The following is a 16488-nucleotide window of genomic DNA, read 5'->3' as shown; positions in this document are numbered from 1 at the left end:
TCAAATGAACTTTGAAAGGCAGAGGAATTCTAACATGAATGCCATACAGATTATTTAGAATTTCCTCGATTTTGGTTTCCTGATTTCAATTTATTAATCTTGTGAAATATTTCTGACTTCTTATATCTGAACATGTAAAAAAAAAACTAAAGACATGAGTAAAATCCCATAGTTAGCAATAAGGAAGTAAATCTGTCATTAAAACATTTACTTTGGTGTATGAAGGGCTGGTAGTTGACAATGTGGTTTGTTACATTGGAGCCTTGGGGGGCGGGGGAAGGCGTGGTAAAGGGACCTTTCCCCTTACCCACAGCAGGAGCATCAAGCCTCTTTTTTATATTTTTTATAAAAATATTTTTTATTCAAGCCCTCCATGCTCACTCCTTCAAAAAAATTCAGGAGTTAAAAATAGTAATCCAGTCTATCAAAAAAGTAAGTCTTATCTCATTTTTCCGGGTGCTAACTTACTCTCTGCTGGAGAATCTGCTTCTCTTTTCCAGATAGATGCAGATCCTAAGAAGAGAGCTGCCCCAACATACCTCAAAAGGGGCCCAACTGAAACTAAGGACAACTGGCGAAATTAGCAAGGGTGATGTTTTCCTGTGAACCGGATACCAGCACAAAGGGGAAGGAGATCAACGCAGAGAAAAATCAACTCCTACCAAATCAGAGAGCCAGAGCCTCAGAGGCCCCCAACACCTCAGCACTGAAGCAGACCAAAAATGAACCCAACATGGCTCAGGGAAATCTTGCGGAAGAGGGGGCGGAAAGAATGTCAGAGTTACATGTTGGGTCATGATTTTCAGAGACATTTATCATACTAATAACTGGGGGCTAACTCCACAATGCACGACCCATTTTCAATAACAAGGAGGGTCTAATGGGAGGGGGTAGATCACAGATGAGCCTAAATAATGCTACCAAACTGCCTGTATTTACTGAAAAGAAAACTAATAAATTAAATTTAAAAAAAATAAAGAAAAAAAATAAAAATAAAAAAAAGTAGTAATCCAGGGCTGGAGGGATGGCTTAGTGGTTAAGGCATTTGCCTGCAAAGACAAAGGACCCAGGTTCAATTCCCCAGGACCCACGTTAGCCAGATGCACAAGGGGGTGCACACATCTGGAGTTCGTTTGCAGTGTCTGGAGGCCCTGGCGTGCCCATTCATTCTCTCTCTCTCTCCCTCTTTCTCTGTCAGAGAAATAAATAAATAAAATTTTAAAAACTAGTAATCCAAGGGAAAATAGAGTTAACTGAAAATTTCTAGAATTTAAACTATAGATTAACTGAACCAGGACAGTATTATAATAAAGGAGTGATCAATGGTGTGCTTTGTATTTCCCATCCTATTTCTAGACCATGTCAGAGGAATTTTTCAGGCCTTTTTTAGACTAGAGATAGGGGAAAGAAAATATGCTTCTTATGTGCTCCATTTTCACTGGGTACCTTCTCCCCAGGAAGCCAATTTAGCTGGCACTAGAAGTACCTAGAATATAAAACCCCATCTAAAAAATGCAATGAATAAAAAGACATACTTGCTTAGAGATCAGTTAAAATATTGCTTATTTATCCATCAAGGTGCAGGCATGTCTACAAGAGCAGTACTTGTGAGACTGACTCATTAAGAGTTCAAGGCCAGACTGACTACACTGTGAAAGCCCATCTTAAAAAATGTGAATTTCTGCCAAGCATAGTGGCGCATACGTTTAATCCCAACACTTGGGAGGCAGAGGTAAGAGGTTTGCTGCAATTTCAAGGCCATACTGAGATTACATATTGAATTCCACATCAGTCTGGGCTAAAGCAAAGCCCTACATCAAAAAACCTAAATTACAGACCACTCTTCTTCATGAACACAGACTCAAAAATTCTCAACAAGATATTGGCAAGCAGAATACAAGACTATATCAAAAAGATCAGCCAGGCATGGTGTCACACACCTTTAATCCCAGCACTCAGGAGGCAGAGGTAGGAGGATCGATGTGAGTTTCAGGACAGCCTGAGACTACATAGTGAATTCCAGGTCAGACTGTGCTAGAGTGAGACCCTATCTCGAATAGATAGATAGATAGATAGATAGATAGATAGATAGATAGATAGAGATAGAGATAGATATAAATATATATATCTCAAAAAGATCATTCACACCAAGCAAGTAGGCTTTATCCCAGAGATGCAGGATGGTTCAACATATGCAAATTGATAAATGTAACACACTATATAAATGGACTAAAGGATAAAATCACATGATCATTTCAATAGATGCAAAAAAGGCATTTGATAAAATCCAAAATCTCTTCATTATAAAACTCCTACGGAGATCTGGAGAGATGGCTTAGCAGTTAAGTGCTTGCCTGTGAAGCCTAAGGACCCTGGTTCGAGGCTCGATTCCCCAGGACCCATGTTAGCCAGATACACAAGGGGGCGCACGTGTCTGGAGGCCCTGGTGTGTCCATTCTTTCTCTCTCTCTGCCTCTCTCCCTCTGTCGCTCTCAAATAAATAAATAAAAATAAACAAAATTCAAAACTCCTACAGAAACTGAGAATAGAAGGAACATAGCTCAACATAATAAAGGCTATTATGTCAAACCTACAGCTATCAAAATACTAAATGGAGAAAAACTTGAAGATATTCCACTAAAAACAGGAACAAGAAAAGTGCGTCCACTGTCCCCACTTTTATTTATAATAGTTTGGAAGTCTTACCTATAGCAATAAGGCAAGCGACCCATATAAAAGTATTACAGATTGAGAAGTAAGGGATCAAATTATCATTATTTGTATATGATATGATTCCATACATAAAGGACCCTAAAGATTCTACCAGAAACTGTTAGAGCTGACACACTTTTAGCAATAAAGCAGGATATAAAATAAACGCACAGAAATCAGTAGTTCTCCTATATACTAACAACAAACATGCTGAGAATGAAATCATGGTATCACTCCCATTCACAATTTCCTCAAAAAAAAAAAAAGTAATAAAGTACCTTGGAATAAACCTAACCAAGGAAATGAAGGATCTGTACAATGAAAACTTTAAAACACTCAAGGGAGAAATTGAAGAAGACACTAGGAAATGGAAAGACATCCAATATTCTTGGATTGAAAGAACCAATATTGTGATGTCAATCTTACCAAAGGCAATCTACACATTTAATGCAATTCCCATCAAAATTCCAGTGTCATTATTCATGGAAATAGAAAAAAAAATCTTAAAATTCATTTGGAAGCACAAAAAATCTCGAATAGCTAAGGCAATTCTGAGCAACAAAAATAAGGTTATTGAAGCCGGGCATGGTGGCACACGCCTTTAATCCCAGCACTCGGGAGGCAGAGGGAGGAGGATCGCCATGAGTTCAAGGCCACCCTGAGACTACATAGTGAATTCCAGGTCAGCCTGGGCCAAAATAAGACCCTACCTCAAAAAAAAATAAGGTTATTAGTATCATCATACCTGATTTTAAGCTATAGTACAAGCCATAGCAACAAAAACAGCATGGTACTGGCACAAAGACAGACATGCAGATCAATGGAACAGAATAGAGGACCCAGATCTAGCCATATGTTTTTCTTTCTTCCCTCCCTCCTTCCCTCCCTTCCTTTCTCTGTCTCTCTTTCTCTCTCTCTCTCTCTCTCTCTCTCTCTCTCTCTCTCTCTCTCTCTCTCTCTCTCTCTCTCTCTCTTTGTTTCTTCATTTTTGGTTTTTCAAGGTAGGGTCTTGCTCCAGCCCAGGCTGACCTGGAATTCACTTTGTAGTTTCAGGGTGGCCTTGAACTCATAGCGATCATCCTACCTCTGCTTCCCCAGTGCTGGGATTAAAGGCATGCACCACCACACCTGCCACCACCTTCTTTTTGACAAAAATATTCATTGGAGAAAAGACAGCTTCTTTAAGAAATGGTGCTGGGAAAACTTCTTATCTATATGCAGAAGAATAAAACTAGATCCTTATCTCTCTCCACACAACAGAATCAAGTACAAGTGGATCGAAGACCTTATTATCAGCCGGGCGTGGTGGCGCACGCCTTTAATCCCAGCACTTGGGAGGCAGAGGTAGGAGGATCACTGTGAGTTCAAGGCCACCCTGAAACTACAAAGTGAATTCCAGGTCAGCCTGGGCTGGAGCAAGACCCTACCTTGAAAAAAAGACCTTATTATCAGATCTGAAATGCTGAAACTGCAAGAGGAAAACTTAGGAGAAACCCTTCAAAATATTGGCATAGGAATGAGTTTCTGAATATAACACCAGTTGCTCAGGAAATAAAACCACTAATCAACCACTGGGACCTTCTATACATGTCAGATGCTATACATCTGACAGAAGATTAATATTCAGGATACACAAAGAACTCAAAAAACTAAATAATAAGAAATCAAACAACTCAAAGATGGGCTATGGAACTAAATAGAGAGTTCTCAAAAGAAAAGATACAGATGGCATATAAACATCTTAAAAAAGTTCTACATCCTTAGCCATCAGGGAAATGCAGATTAAAACTACATTGAGATTCCATCTCACTCCTGTCAGATTGGCCACCATCAAGAAAACAAATGATCATAAATGTTTGCAGGGATGTGGAAAAAGAGGAACCCTTCTATACTGTTGGTGGGAATGCAATCTGGTCCAGCCATTGTGGAAATCAGTGTGGAGGTTCCTAAAACAGATAGAGATTGATCTACCATATGACCCAGCTACAGCACTCCTAGGCATATATCCAAAGGACTCATCTCATTTCCTTAGAAGTACATACTCAACCATGTTTATTGCTGCTCAATTTATAATAGCTGGGAAATGGAACCAGCCTAAATGTCCCTCAATTGATGAGTGGATAATGAAGATGTGGCACATTAATACAATGGAGTTCTACTCAGCGGTAAAGAAAAATGAAGTTATGAAATTTGCAGAAAAATGGATGGACCTGGAAAGGATTATACTAAGTGAGGTAACCCAGGCCCAGAAAGCCAAGCGCCACATGTTCTCTCTCATATGTGGATCCTAGCTACAGATGACTGGGCTTCTGCATGAGAATGAAAATATTTAGTAGCAGAGGCCAGTAAGGTAAAAAGGAGACATAAAGGGTAGAGAAAGGAAGGGAGGAGGGTACTTAATAGGTTGATATTGTATATATGTAAGTACAATGATTGTAATGGGGTGGTAATATGATGGAGAATGGAATTTCAAATGGGAAAGTGTGGGGGTGGGGAGGGAGGGAATTACCATGGGATATATTTTATAATCATGGAAAATGTTAATAAAAATTTTAAAAAAAAAAGAAAACAAATGACCATAAATGCTGGTGAGGATGCCGAAAAAGAGGAACCCATCTGCACTGTTGGTGGGAATGTAAACTGGTCCAGCCATTGTGGAAATCAGTGTGGAGGTTCCTGAGATACTTGCTCATCCATGTTTCTTGCTGCTCTATTCTCATTAGTTAGGAAATGGAACCAGCCTAGATTTCCCTCAACTGATGACTGGAAAATGATAATATGGTATATTTATACAATGGAGTTCTATTCAGCAATAAAGAAAAATGAAATTATGAAATTTTTAGGGAAATGGATGGATCTGGAAAGGATTATACTAAGTGAGGTAACCTAAGCCCAGAAAACCACATGCCATATGTTCTGTCTCATATGTGGATCCTAGCTACTAATGTTTAGACTCATATGAATTGGAGTAAAAATCAGTAGCAGAGGCCAGTAAGCTAGAAAGGAGCTATAAGGGAAGAGGAGAGGGGAGGGGAGGACTTAAAGAGATGGTATTCCATATATTTAAGTAGAAGAACAGATTGCGGTGGTACAATGGCCTAAGTGAGGTTACAAGAAGAGGCTGAGTAAAAGAAGGGTGAGGGAGGGATAATCAAAATTCAAGATATTGGGTTGGAGAGATATCTTAGTGATTAAGGCATTTGCTTGCAAAGCCAAAGGACTCAGGTTTGATTCTCCAGGAGCCACATAAGCTAGATGTACAAGATAACACAAGCATCTGGAGTTTGTTTGCTATGGCCAGAGGCCCTGGGTACCCATTCTTTCTCTCTTGCTCTGTCTGACTCTTTTAAATAAATAAATAACTGTTGTGAATAAGCCATAACAAAACCTACTTTTTGGATAATGGAACACCCAGAAGCCATAGACTTACTAGAAAATTTCAGTGCCAGGGATGGGATACCTTCCAGTGAGTTGTTGGCCAGGGAGATCTCTGATGCCCCCAAAACATTACAAGCCAAGACTCTTGGTTTCCTACCAGAAATAGACAATAAGATCCTATTGTTGAAGACTCTGCATGCTTTGGCTGGAAGGTCACTGAGAAATCAAGCTAGACCTGAGCTGAAAGCCTCCTCCCTGCAGACCAGCTGACAGAAAGCTAGAAAAAGCTACACAAGCAGGGAGTGGTGACATACACCTTTAATCCCAGTACTTGGGAGGCAGAGGTAGGAGGATAACCTTGAAACTCCATAGTGAATTCCAGGTCAGCCTGGGCTAGAGTGAAACCCTACCTTGAAAAACCAAACAAACAAAAAAGCTACACTACATGTAGCTCTATGAGAGAGACAGAAGTCATCAGTGGTGAAAGCAGTGGACACTGTGAGCCTTAACTTTGACCAGCCAGGCCACATGACCAAATGGGTTTAACAGTGGCATGTCTGTTAGGGGGGAACCAACCACTCTCTAATTGGACTGGAGGCCCATTCCACAGGAAGAAATACATGACTGATACTGAAAACCTATGCCAGGGGAAATCATGAGCACTAGGAGTGTAATATCTTCTGGTGTCTGACTAAATGGATATATTATGTTCACCAAACTGCCTAGTAAGTACTTCTCTTAATGTTTATACCCGTATATTAATGCTACTCTCCCTTTTGGTTAGAGAACATTCTCTTTTCAGATGGCAGTGACCTCTGGGATGACTCAAAAGACATCACAGTGCTGAGAAGAAGAGACAGAGGAGTGCTCAGCACTGCAACACCTCTATCACACCTTCCACGGCTCAGAGTCCATTGTGGAAGAGGTGGCGGAAAGAATGTAAGACCCAGAAGAAGGGTAGGACTCCTTACAACGTGCTCCTCCAGACACAAAATAGCCTGGATATCCATGCCTGGCACTACCTTCAGTAGACTCTCATAATAGAAGGAAATGATGACCAAATAAAAGAGACTAGTGGAGAGAGGGAGGGGATATGATGAAGAATGGATCTGTGAAGGGGAAAGTGGGATGTGGGGGGTAATTATCATGGTTTATTATCTATACTTATGGAAGTTGTAAGAAAAAAATGTTTTAAAAATAGGTGTACCAAGTTCTTATAGATGTACAATGACTTCCTAGGAAGCTGAACATTAAGATGTTTTAAACAAGACATACTAAATATTCTAGAACCTATGCAGCACATAAAGTAGATTGCAATTTCCAGAAGCTGTGCATGAAAATTAATTTGAATATATTTATTCATTTGTTGTTTGCAAGCAGAGAGGGAGGGAAGGAAGGTGAATGGGAGAGAACAAATGAGAATGAGAATGGGCATCTTAGAGCCTCTTGTTGCTGCAAAGAATTCCAGACACATGCACCATTTTGTGCATCTGACATTATGTGAGGACTGGGGAATTGAACCTAGGGTGTTGGGCTTTGCAAACAAACTCCTTTAACTGCTAAGCCATTTCTCCAGCCTCACAAGTGCACTTTTTGAGACAGAATCTCATGTGTCCTAGGCTAGCCTCAAAGTCACTATGTAAAAGAGTATGACATTAAATTTATGATCTTCTTGCATCTATCTTGACAACACTGGGATTGCAGGCATGTACCATGTCTACCATGACACTTATGCAGTGCTAGGGATGGAACTCAGGGTTCTAGGCATACTAGGCAAGCACCCTACTACTGAAATACACCTGCAGCCTTGCCAGTGTTTGTTAGGCAGCGTGTAAATAAGGTCAGAGCTTGGAAATGAAAACCAAGCCATGCTTTATGACATCAGGAATAACAATGCTTTTACTATCTAAGAGACAAAGGCAAGTAAAAGAAGTACTAGAAAGACTAAAAGAAGTTCTATTCCTTTGCTTTAAGACACAAGGTAGGGCTGGAGAGATAGCTCAGAAGTTAAGGCACTTGCCTGTAGAAAACTAATGACCCTTGTTTGATTCCCTAGTACCCACTTAAGGACAGATGTACTGAGTGGTGCATGCATCTGGAGTTGGTTTGCAGTGGCTAGAGGCCCTAGTGTGCCCATGCTGAACCCTACCCCCGTCCTTGCAAATAAATGAGTAAATATATTTTTAAAAGAAACAAGGTATATATAATTCCAGTAAGAGCTAGAAACAAAATGGAGGAGTACCTATTTGCCTGCAGCACAGCTTAAAATGATCAAAGCTATTTTACAAGCTTCACTGTTATCAAATTAAAAATTCAGACCTTCTTGTTTTATGATACTTACTAATGATGGCAAATTTTGTTCTGGCCAAAAAGATTCTGGAATTGGCCAGTGCCCAACAGGAACTCCAGTTTTGGAATTAGGTCGCACATAAATGAGTTTATGACAGCTATGCCAAGGTGGAACACCAAATGAATTGCTTGGCCTACACAAATCCATAAGTCCATCTACAAAATTAAACAAAAGGAAGCAGACAACATGAATTTCTTTTTACAGTTGCTTATCATCTTGTACATTTTTTCCAAACCAAAATAAAAATGGAAAATGGAAAAACATGACCATACTAAGATTTTTTAAAAAATATTTAGTGTGTGTGGAAGGGGGTGCGCACATGTGTGCATGTGCACATACATGCCACAGTTTCAGGCCTTTCTGTGGAGTCTTGGGATATGAATTCAATATTCAGAGTTGCGTGGCACATGCTTCACCCACTAAGCCATCTGCCCAGCCTGGCACTAAAATTTCCAAATGTTTTCTCTAGACAAATTTCATCTAGTTATCCCCTCTAATCCAACATTTTCACTCCTTAACCTTCTATGAGAATATGGAGTTATATAAAAACCTCTCACTCAAGTAGCTTTAAATTGTATAAGATGTGAACACAAAAATGAAAAACATCAAAACACTATGGTTATTTTTCAAGTATTCAGTTATCAAATTCAGCAAATGAAATCATTTTTCCCTAGTAGAGTTTTAACATTTTTGGAACCTGAAAACAAATAGATGATAAATTCCATTTGTACATTTCTTCTATGTTCAATAAGATGAAAAAAAAATTCTTTTTGATTTAAAAAAAAAAAGTCCTTCCTGAAGAGTTAGAGCCAATGACCATAATGGCAAAACAGAAACTACCAAAATCCATCTAAAGATGCAAAGTACCCATCCTGGGTGATCCAATGGAGAGATGTCAAACACAAAGCAAATGCCTCAAGGTCATTATTGTGAGCTAATTCACCATTTTTTTCCCCATATGTGATTTAAAAACCATGTAACTTGGCCATTGTATAATGCTGCTTAGCAATGTGGCTTGAATGCATTTTCATTATTAAATCTAATTTATAATTCATTTGCCTCATTCACCAAACACATGCAAAAAGAGTCGTATAATGCTTTATACTATGATTTGTTAGTCCAACTTGCATTTATGAAAGCCAAGTTTTAATTATTTTCAACACTACTATAAGTGAATAATTACTGTTTGCTCAGGATTCACTGAGCTTTAGGGAAAACATATAAAAGCATTGGAGGATCACCATGAAGTTGGCCTTACGACACTGGGGGTGTCCCTCTTTCTGAGCAAAGTGTTCTTTGCTTCTATTGGAACCTGAATGGTTAAGAACTCTGCAAGAGGGGAACCAGAGACAGAAACTTTATGCCATTTACATGAAATAAAATCCTACTCATATTTCCCTATTAAAGTTCGCTGTTCACAAAATTATGCACTGGGAATTCAACTGGTCTAGCAAGCCCTTCCTGACTATGACTGACTTAAATCCACTGTGAGACTGTCTTTTTTCCATGGCAAAAATTTTTTAACTTGGGAGTCTAATAAACTCCTGAAACTACATACAAAATTGTATATCTATGACCTATCCCTTTTATAGGAAAGGACCCTATATTTTTGAACAATTTCTCAAAGGGATCAAGGAATGAAAAAGGGAAACACATCAAGAACCACAGATCATTGCTTCAGACAAAAACTAGCATTCTGCTACATGTACTAGGTCCCATCGGCCTTGGCCAAGGGAATCAAATCAAAGAACCATGGTAATAATCAAATGAAGTCTATGTGTGTCTCTCTCTCTGTATGTGTATGTGTGTGTTGTGGTATATGTGCACATGTGTGCATTAACATACATGAGGAGCAACAACAGAACAGAGATCTAAGGAAGTCTTGCAATATGTTACTAGGGTGTAATTTATTTAGTTCCTCTAATCCCTTTGAAATCTATTCACAAACATGCACTTGACAAACCATCTGGAGATTCACCTTGGGTTCACGTCCCAATGTAAAACTAGCTCTGCTTTTATGTATTTTTAGATATCAAACTCTGTAAAATCTCTTTTGAAGAGAAACATTTAGCAGTTAATGAGGGAATGGGCAAATACCAGTGTAGGACATCATAGAACACAAAAAGTTCCTGGATAAACACAATCGTTTGCCATAGGGTGTAATTAAAAGATTTCATAAAGATAGTTCAGCACATCTTGTGCTCACAAGCAGCAATCCAGATCACCACTCAAGTGCTGCACCAGATAGGTATCCAGACAATTTGTGAGCATAGAGGAAAACACATCAGTGTCATCCCAGAAACGATGTCAGTGCACATAAAATGGGCCCCCCAAAAGGAGGACTTTTCTGAGGAACATTTGATATGAAATTAAAGATGCTAGAATTTGTGCATGTGACACAAATGCATGAGCAATGATACAGAAGTTGGATGGATGTTGTAATGGCTGGAATGCATGTGGGCAATATCTTCTCAATTTCAAATCATCCTTCTAGACAATACATTAAAGTTGAGAGCATTATCATGAGCCGGGCGTGGTGGCACACGCCTTTGATCCCAGCACTCGGGAGGCAGAGGTAGGAGGATTGCCGTGAGTTCAAGAGCACTCTGAGACTACATAGTGAATTCCAGGTTAGCCTGGACCAGATTGATACCCTACTTTGAAAAGCAAAAAAAAAAAAAAAAGTTATCACTAGCCATACATAATGGTACATACCTTTAGTCCCAGAACTCAGGAGGCTGAGGCAGGAAGACTGCCATGAGTTTAAGGCCAGCCTGGGGCTATAATGTGAATTCCAGGTCAGCCTGGGCTAGAATGAGACCCTGCCACAAAAAAATTCTTAAAAGTTACTACTAAGAATAGATATTACTGTACCTTCTCCGATGGGCAGTGGATCTGGTCCTGTTTTCTCAAAATTAATAACTACACCACTCTGTACTTTCTGAACTAGAGATTCTAAACATTGATTCAACATTCTTTGTGTTCTAACACAGTAGGAGCGACCTAGAGCAGAAAAAAAAAAAAAGCGAAAAGCACAAGTTTGAGCAAATAAAACGCTATTTCATAATATAAGTATTTGAAGCCCTGAAATGTAAGTTGGGAATAATCATAAAACCACATTGGCAGGAATGTGATAGCAATGATGACCTTAAGAGGTAAGGTTAAACAATTTAGAAGGAAAGCAAGCAGATATGGCATTTAATGAGAACTATGGTATCCTAACCTAAATTCTTCCCTCACAGATATGGACTACTGTCAGTACCTCCTGTGACTTCACACATCTGTGTGATGGCTGATTCATCAGTTGGTACACTCCCGAGTTGCTCTGGTTCCGTAGAAGCCACTCCAGGCAGACGCAACACCAGGGCAAATAACCTTTGATCCCAACGAAAAGGTTCTTTGGTTAGTTCACTTCCAGGCAGAGGAGAATTCAAAGGAAGATGAAGCTGACAAGGCAAAATGTGAAAAGGGTCATCATAACCCATGTAAAATGAAGAACAGGTTAAAGGGCTCACTTTGCTTTCACAGAATGCTACAGAACTGAGCCATCTCTCAGGGATTGCCAAAATAGAAGATTTGCCCATACTTAATCCTTCACTGGAAATGCATGCCTCCCACAGAAATAGTTGTGCATTCTTTGCTATTTAAATGAAAATTTAAAAAAAAAATAAATCTCACCTCTTCTTGAACGCTAGCAGTACTCGTTAACTTGTTTCCATCTGTGATGGTAATTAAAATAGACGGTTCTAAAAAAAATGGGTTTCTTCCCTAAAATACATTTAAAAAGCATTAGATTTGTGTACAGTAATATAATTGTATTCAAACTTCTACATTTGCCTTGCCAATGATCTCTCAAATAAATGATAATGTTTTTTTCCTGGATAAAGAACGAATGATTCATCCACACTCCTGAGCCCATTCACCTGAATCAAAATCCTCAGATTTGGGGACACTAGTGGCATACTCTGCAGTCTGCACAGTGACTCTAAAGACAGTGAACAGAGTGTTTAGGGTAGGAAAGGACAATGTTACCAGCATGAAATTGTTTTCTACCATTCATCCTCTTTTTCTAGACTTTTTTCATCAGGTTTGGGATGGGGTTTTAGGGACACAGAACATTTCTTTCCAACTGTCTTGCTCCAACACTTTCCAGAAATGTATTAATTTTATTTTCTGATATCTGATGATAGGCAATTTTAATTATTTAATAATCAAGCCAGTTCAAGAACCACCAACAGTGTTTTTTGTTTGTTTGTTTGGGTTTTTTTGGTTTTTCGAGGTAGGGTCTCACTCTAGCTCAGGGTAACCTGGAATTCACTATGGAGTCTCATGGTGGCCTCGAACTCATGGCAATCCTCCTACCTCTGCCTCCCGAGTGCTGGGATTAAAGGCGTGAGCCACCACGCCCAGCTGGTTTTTTTCTTATACTGGGTCTCGCATATCCTAGGCTAGCCTCAAATTCAATATGTACTAAGATGACCTTGAACTTTAGAGCCTCCCACCTCCACTTCCCAAGTGCTTAGATTACAGAAGTGGGCCATTACATCTGATTTATGAGGTGCTGGGGATCGAACCCAGGGCTTTGTGCTTGCAAGGCACACACTCTACCCACTTAGCCACATCCCCTATTATTTATTTATTTATTTTATTTTTTCAAGGTAGTGTTTCACTCCAGCCCTGGCTGACCTGGAACTTGCTCTGCAGCTCCCGAGTACTAGGATTAAAGGTGTGTGCCACCATACCAGGCTGTCCCCTATATAAAGTATGCACCTAAAAGGTGGATGAGCCTCTTTTGAGTGGATGAAAAGTAATAGAAATCTCAGTAACCTTGCCCAAGTTGAATTCTTACCCCAAGTGACCAAAATAAATTAGCTGTACTCACTCAAAAATTGTTACCTGTCCATAATTGTCTATTCCAGATATTAATCTATTGAGATTTAGCAAATCAAATGAGGATCTTAGAGCCTGACCAAGAGTAGTCAGTCCAGAAGCCTGGAGATTTTTTAGTTCGCTCATGAATGTTGCATGATTTTCCTTCCAACCAGCCTGAAAACCAAACATTTACAAAGAAATTCCCAATTATACAATGAACAATATGTAGAGTGCAAGCAAGCACTATCAAATATCAAATTTCTGATAAATTAATCATTCTGCAACACGATTCTGTTCTATAGCTTAACTGATCAAGTAGAACTAGAGCAAGCAGTTAGTTTCAGGAAGATCTGCTGATCTGCCTCTACTGATCAAGACCAAGAACTGAAGCAAATAATGCAGTCTTTCATTATGGCAAGAGTTCTTTATCTCAGGAGGCCATTTTACATTAAGGTGCAACCAAACATTCTAGAATATACTAGTTACCTCAGCTTGACACTGGCCATGAACTGATGAATATGGAGTAAGGGGAGAGCAAGGAACATTGATTTTATAAATGCATCATCATTGATAGAGACAATAAATTGACTACTGAGTAGATGATCTACATGAATTTTACTATGTAATTGCTTCACTTTTAAATGAGAATAAAGAGGGAGTACAGAAATGACATTTATTTGGAGACAACCTGGCTGACACTATTAAACTTCCAGGAAAGCCCAAATCTAGGAGAGTAACAGGAGAAAGGAAATTCTGGCAAACACACAACAGTTTCTAGGCACCCCCAGCAGCTATGGATAGTAGCAAAGAACCAAAGGTCCAAGATCAACAGCAAACATACTGGGATTGACTGATCTGTAGAATAGCAGGGGGGAATACATGGTGCTGCCTAGCCAGTGATGGCTATTAAAAAAAAAAAGCAGAATGGTGGACACTGCAAGCCTTATGTTGTGCCAGCCAGGCCAAATGAGCCAACTGGTGCAATAGTGGCATGTCTGTTATGGGAGAAACCAACTGCCCTTTAATTGGACTTGAGGCCCACTCCACGGGGGGGAGAGAATACATGTCTGATACTAAAAACCTATGATGGGGGAAATCATGAACTCTAGGGGTGTAACATCTGCTGGTGTCTGGCTAAGCGCATATATTACGCTCTCCAAACTGCCCTGTAAGCACGTCTCTTAATGTTCATATCCATATATTAATGCTACTCTCTCTTTTTGTTAGAGAACCTTCTCTTTTCAGATGGCAGTGACCTTGGGATGACTCAGAAGGCACCACAGTGCTGAGAAGAAGTGAAAGAGGAGTACTCAACACTGAAACATCTCTATCACAACTTCCAAGGCTCAAGGTCCATTGCGGAAGAGGTGGCGGGAAGAATGTAAGACCCAGAGGAGGGGTAGGACTCCTTATAATGCACTCTTCCAGCCACAAAATGGCCTGACTACCCATGACCTCACAGTGCCTGACACTACTTACACAAGACCATCATAATAGGAGGAAAAGATGATGACATCAAAAATATAAGAGAGACTGGGCTGTAGAGATGGCTTATCAGTTAAGCACTTGCCTGTGAAATCTAAGGACTCCAGTTCAAGGCTTGATTCCCCAGTACCCACATAAGCCAGATGCACAAGGGGGTGCACGTGTCTGGAGTTCGTTTGCAGTGGCTGGAAGCCCTGGTGCACCCATTCTCTCTCTCTGCCTCTTTCTCTCTCTGTTTGTCACTCTCAAATAAATAAGTAAAAACAAACAAAAACTCAAAAAAGAGAGATTTGATTGAGAGGGGTTGGGGATATGATGGAGAGTAGAATTGTGAAGTGGAATGTGTGTGGGGGGGAACTACCATGGTTTATTGAATATAATTATGGAAGTTATCAATAAAAAATAGAATTAATAAATAAATAAAATTAAATTTAAAAGTAACATGAAGCCTGGTGTGGTGGTACATACCTTTCATCCTATCACTGGGATGCAGAGGTAGGAGGATCACAATGAGCTTGAGGCTACTCTGTGACTAAAAAGTGAATTCCAGGTAAGCCTGGACTAGAGTGAAACCCTAACCTCAAAACAACAAAAATATAAAGAAAGAAGGAAAACAAAAACCAAAAAAGGCAGCATGAGAAAGCAAGGAAGAAAAGCCAACATTATTTAAGCTCTCATTTTGTTACAGCCTTCTGAGCCTTAAGGACCCTGAGTCCAGAGGGGAACATGCTCAATGCTAAAGTTAATGCCAACTAGGCTAGTACAGGTGGAAGTAAAAATCAAGAACAAAATAGCAAGATGAACTCAATAATTTAGAGTTCATGTTGACCTGAAAGTATACTATCCACCATCCATACAACTCCAGCAAACACTGTTTTAGTTTCTTGGTTTCTCAAAGCACGATAATATTTGGAGGCTGAAGAACATTTGACCAGAGAGTGATGGAAGCTGGGACATTTGAAGAAGCCTGAAGACAGTGTGCCTAACGGTAGTAGGGACATCTATGAGAAGAGAACAGAGTTCATAAAACAATGGGGCTTAGTGGAGAAATACAAGTAATGTAATTATGATGGCTCTAGGCACATGGCAGAAGGTAAGGTTAATAGGGTAATTTGGGCTCTGAGTATACAAACAAAATGTTATTTATTCCACACGCAATAGTTTGGATTGTGTCTGTCAGACTAGGAAGGGACAGATTCATTGTTGTTGTTGTTGTTTTAAATTAGGGAGGGAGTGGGATCATATCTGCATTTTAGTAAGATCATTCTGTCAGGAGTTAGAGGCTAAATTGAGGGGTGCAAAGAAGGCTGATGCTTGAGGCTTGAGGCAGGGAAACTGGTTTGGACACTGTTGCAATAGTTTACCAGAAATGTGATGAAAGCCTGAGCTAGGGCTGTAAGGATAAGAAGTTGCAGGCTGAAGTATTTCAAGAGGTGGAGTTGTAAGCAATCAGCAGCTCATTAGTAGGATGGGTGAGGGAGAGAAAGGTCATACATTAGGTTTGGGTTTCTGGCTTGGAAAAAGTTACAAATGGCGTACTATTTTCCTAGAAGCCAGTTTATAAAGCTGACCATGTTTGGAGTTATATCATTTAGCAATATCATTTCCACACTGTAACCTTGAATTTACATCTATATTAAGTGTAGAACTTCTAAAGGACCACATGACAATTCATTACATGACTATTTGGG

The 16488-nt window shown here is 39.6% G+C and overlaps 1 protein-coding gene across 3 annotated transcripts in view; it reads right to left on the bottom strand.

Moving 5' to 3' along the window:
* The window catches only part of LOC101602386 (integrator complex subunit 6-like), a 65258-nt gene that overhangs the window by 23669 nt on the left and 25101 nt on the right, over positions 1–16488 (bottom strand). For 2 of the 3 annotated variants that reach the window (XM_045140540.1, XM_004653991.2), the window contains exons 3-7: positions 13337–13486; positions 12119–12208; positions 11703–11886; positions 11315–11443; positions 8432–8595 (exon numbers count right to left, since the gene is read on the bottom strand). In XM_045140540.1, the coding sequence (XP_044996475.1) occupies positions 8432–8595; positions 11315–11443; positions 11703–11886; positions 12119–12208; positions 13337–13486 (717 nt within the window). Of the gene's footprint in view, positions 1–8431; positions 8596–11314; positions 11444–11702; positions 11887–12118; positions 12209–13322; positions 13487–16488 lie in introns of those variants that run through there. The other variant, XR_006634609.1, reaches the window with a different exon arrangement.

The sequence above is a fragment of the Jaculus jaculus genome, chromosome X, assembly GCF_020740685.1.
Source record: "Jaculus jaculus isolate mJacJac1 chromosome X, mJacJac1.mat.Y.cur, whole genome shotgun sequence".
NCBI lineage: Eukaryota > Metazoa > Chordata > Mammalia > Rodentia > Dipodidae > Jaculus > Jaculus jaculus.
The sequence above is the reverse complement of the archived record's forward strand: the minus strand, read 5'-3'. Positions and strand labels throughout refer to the sequence as shown.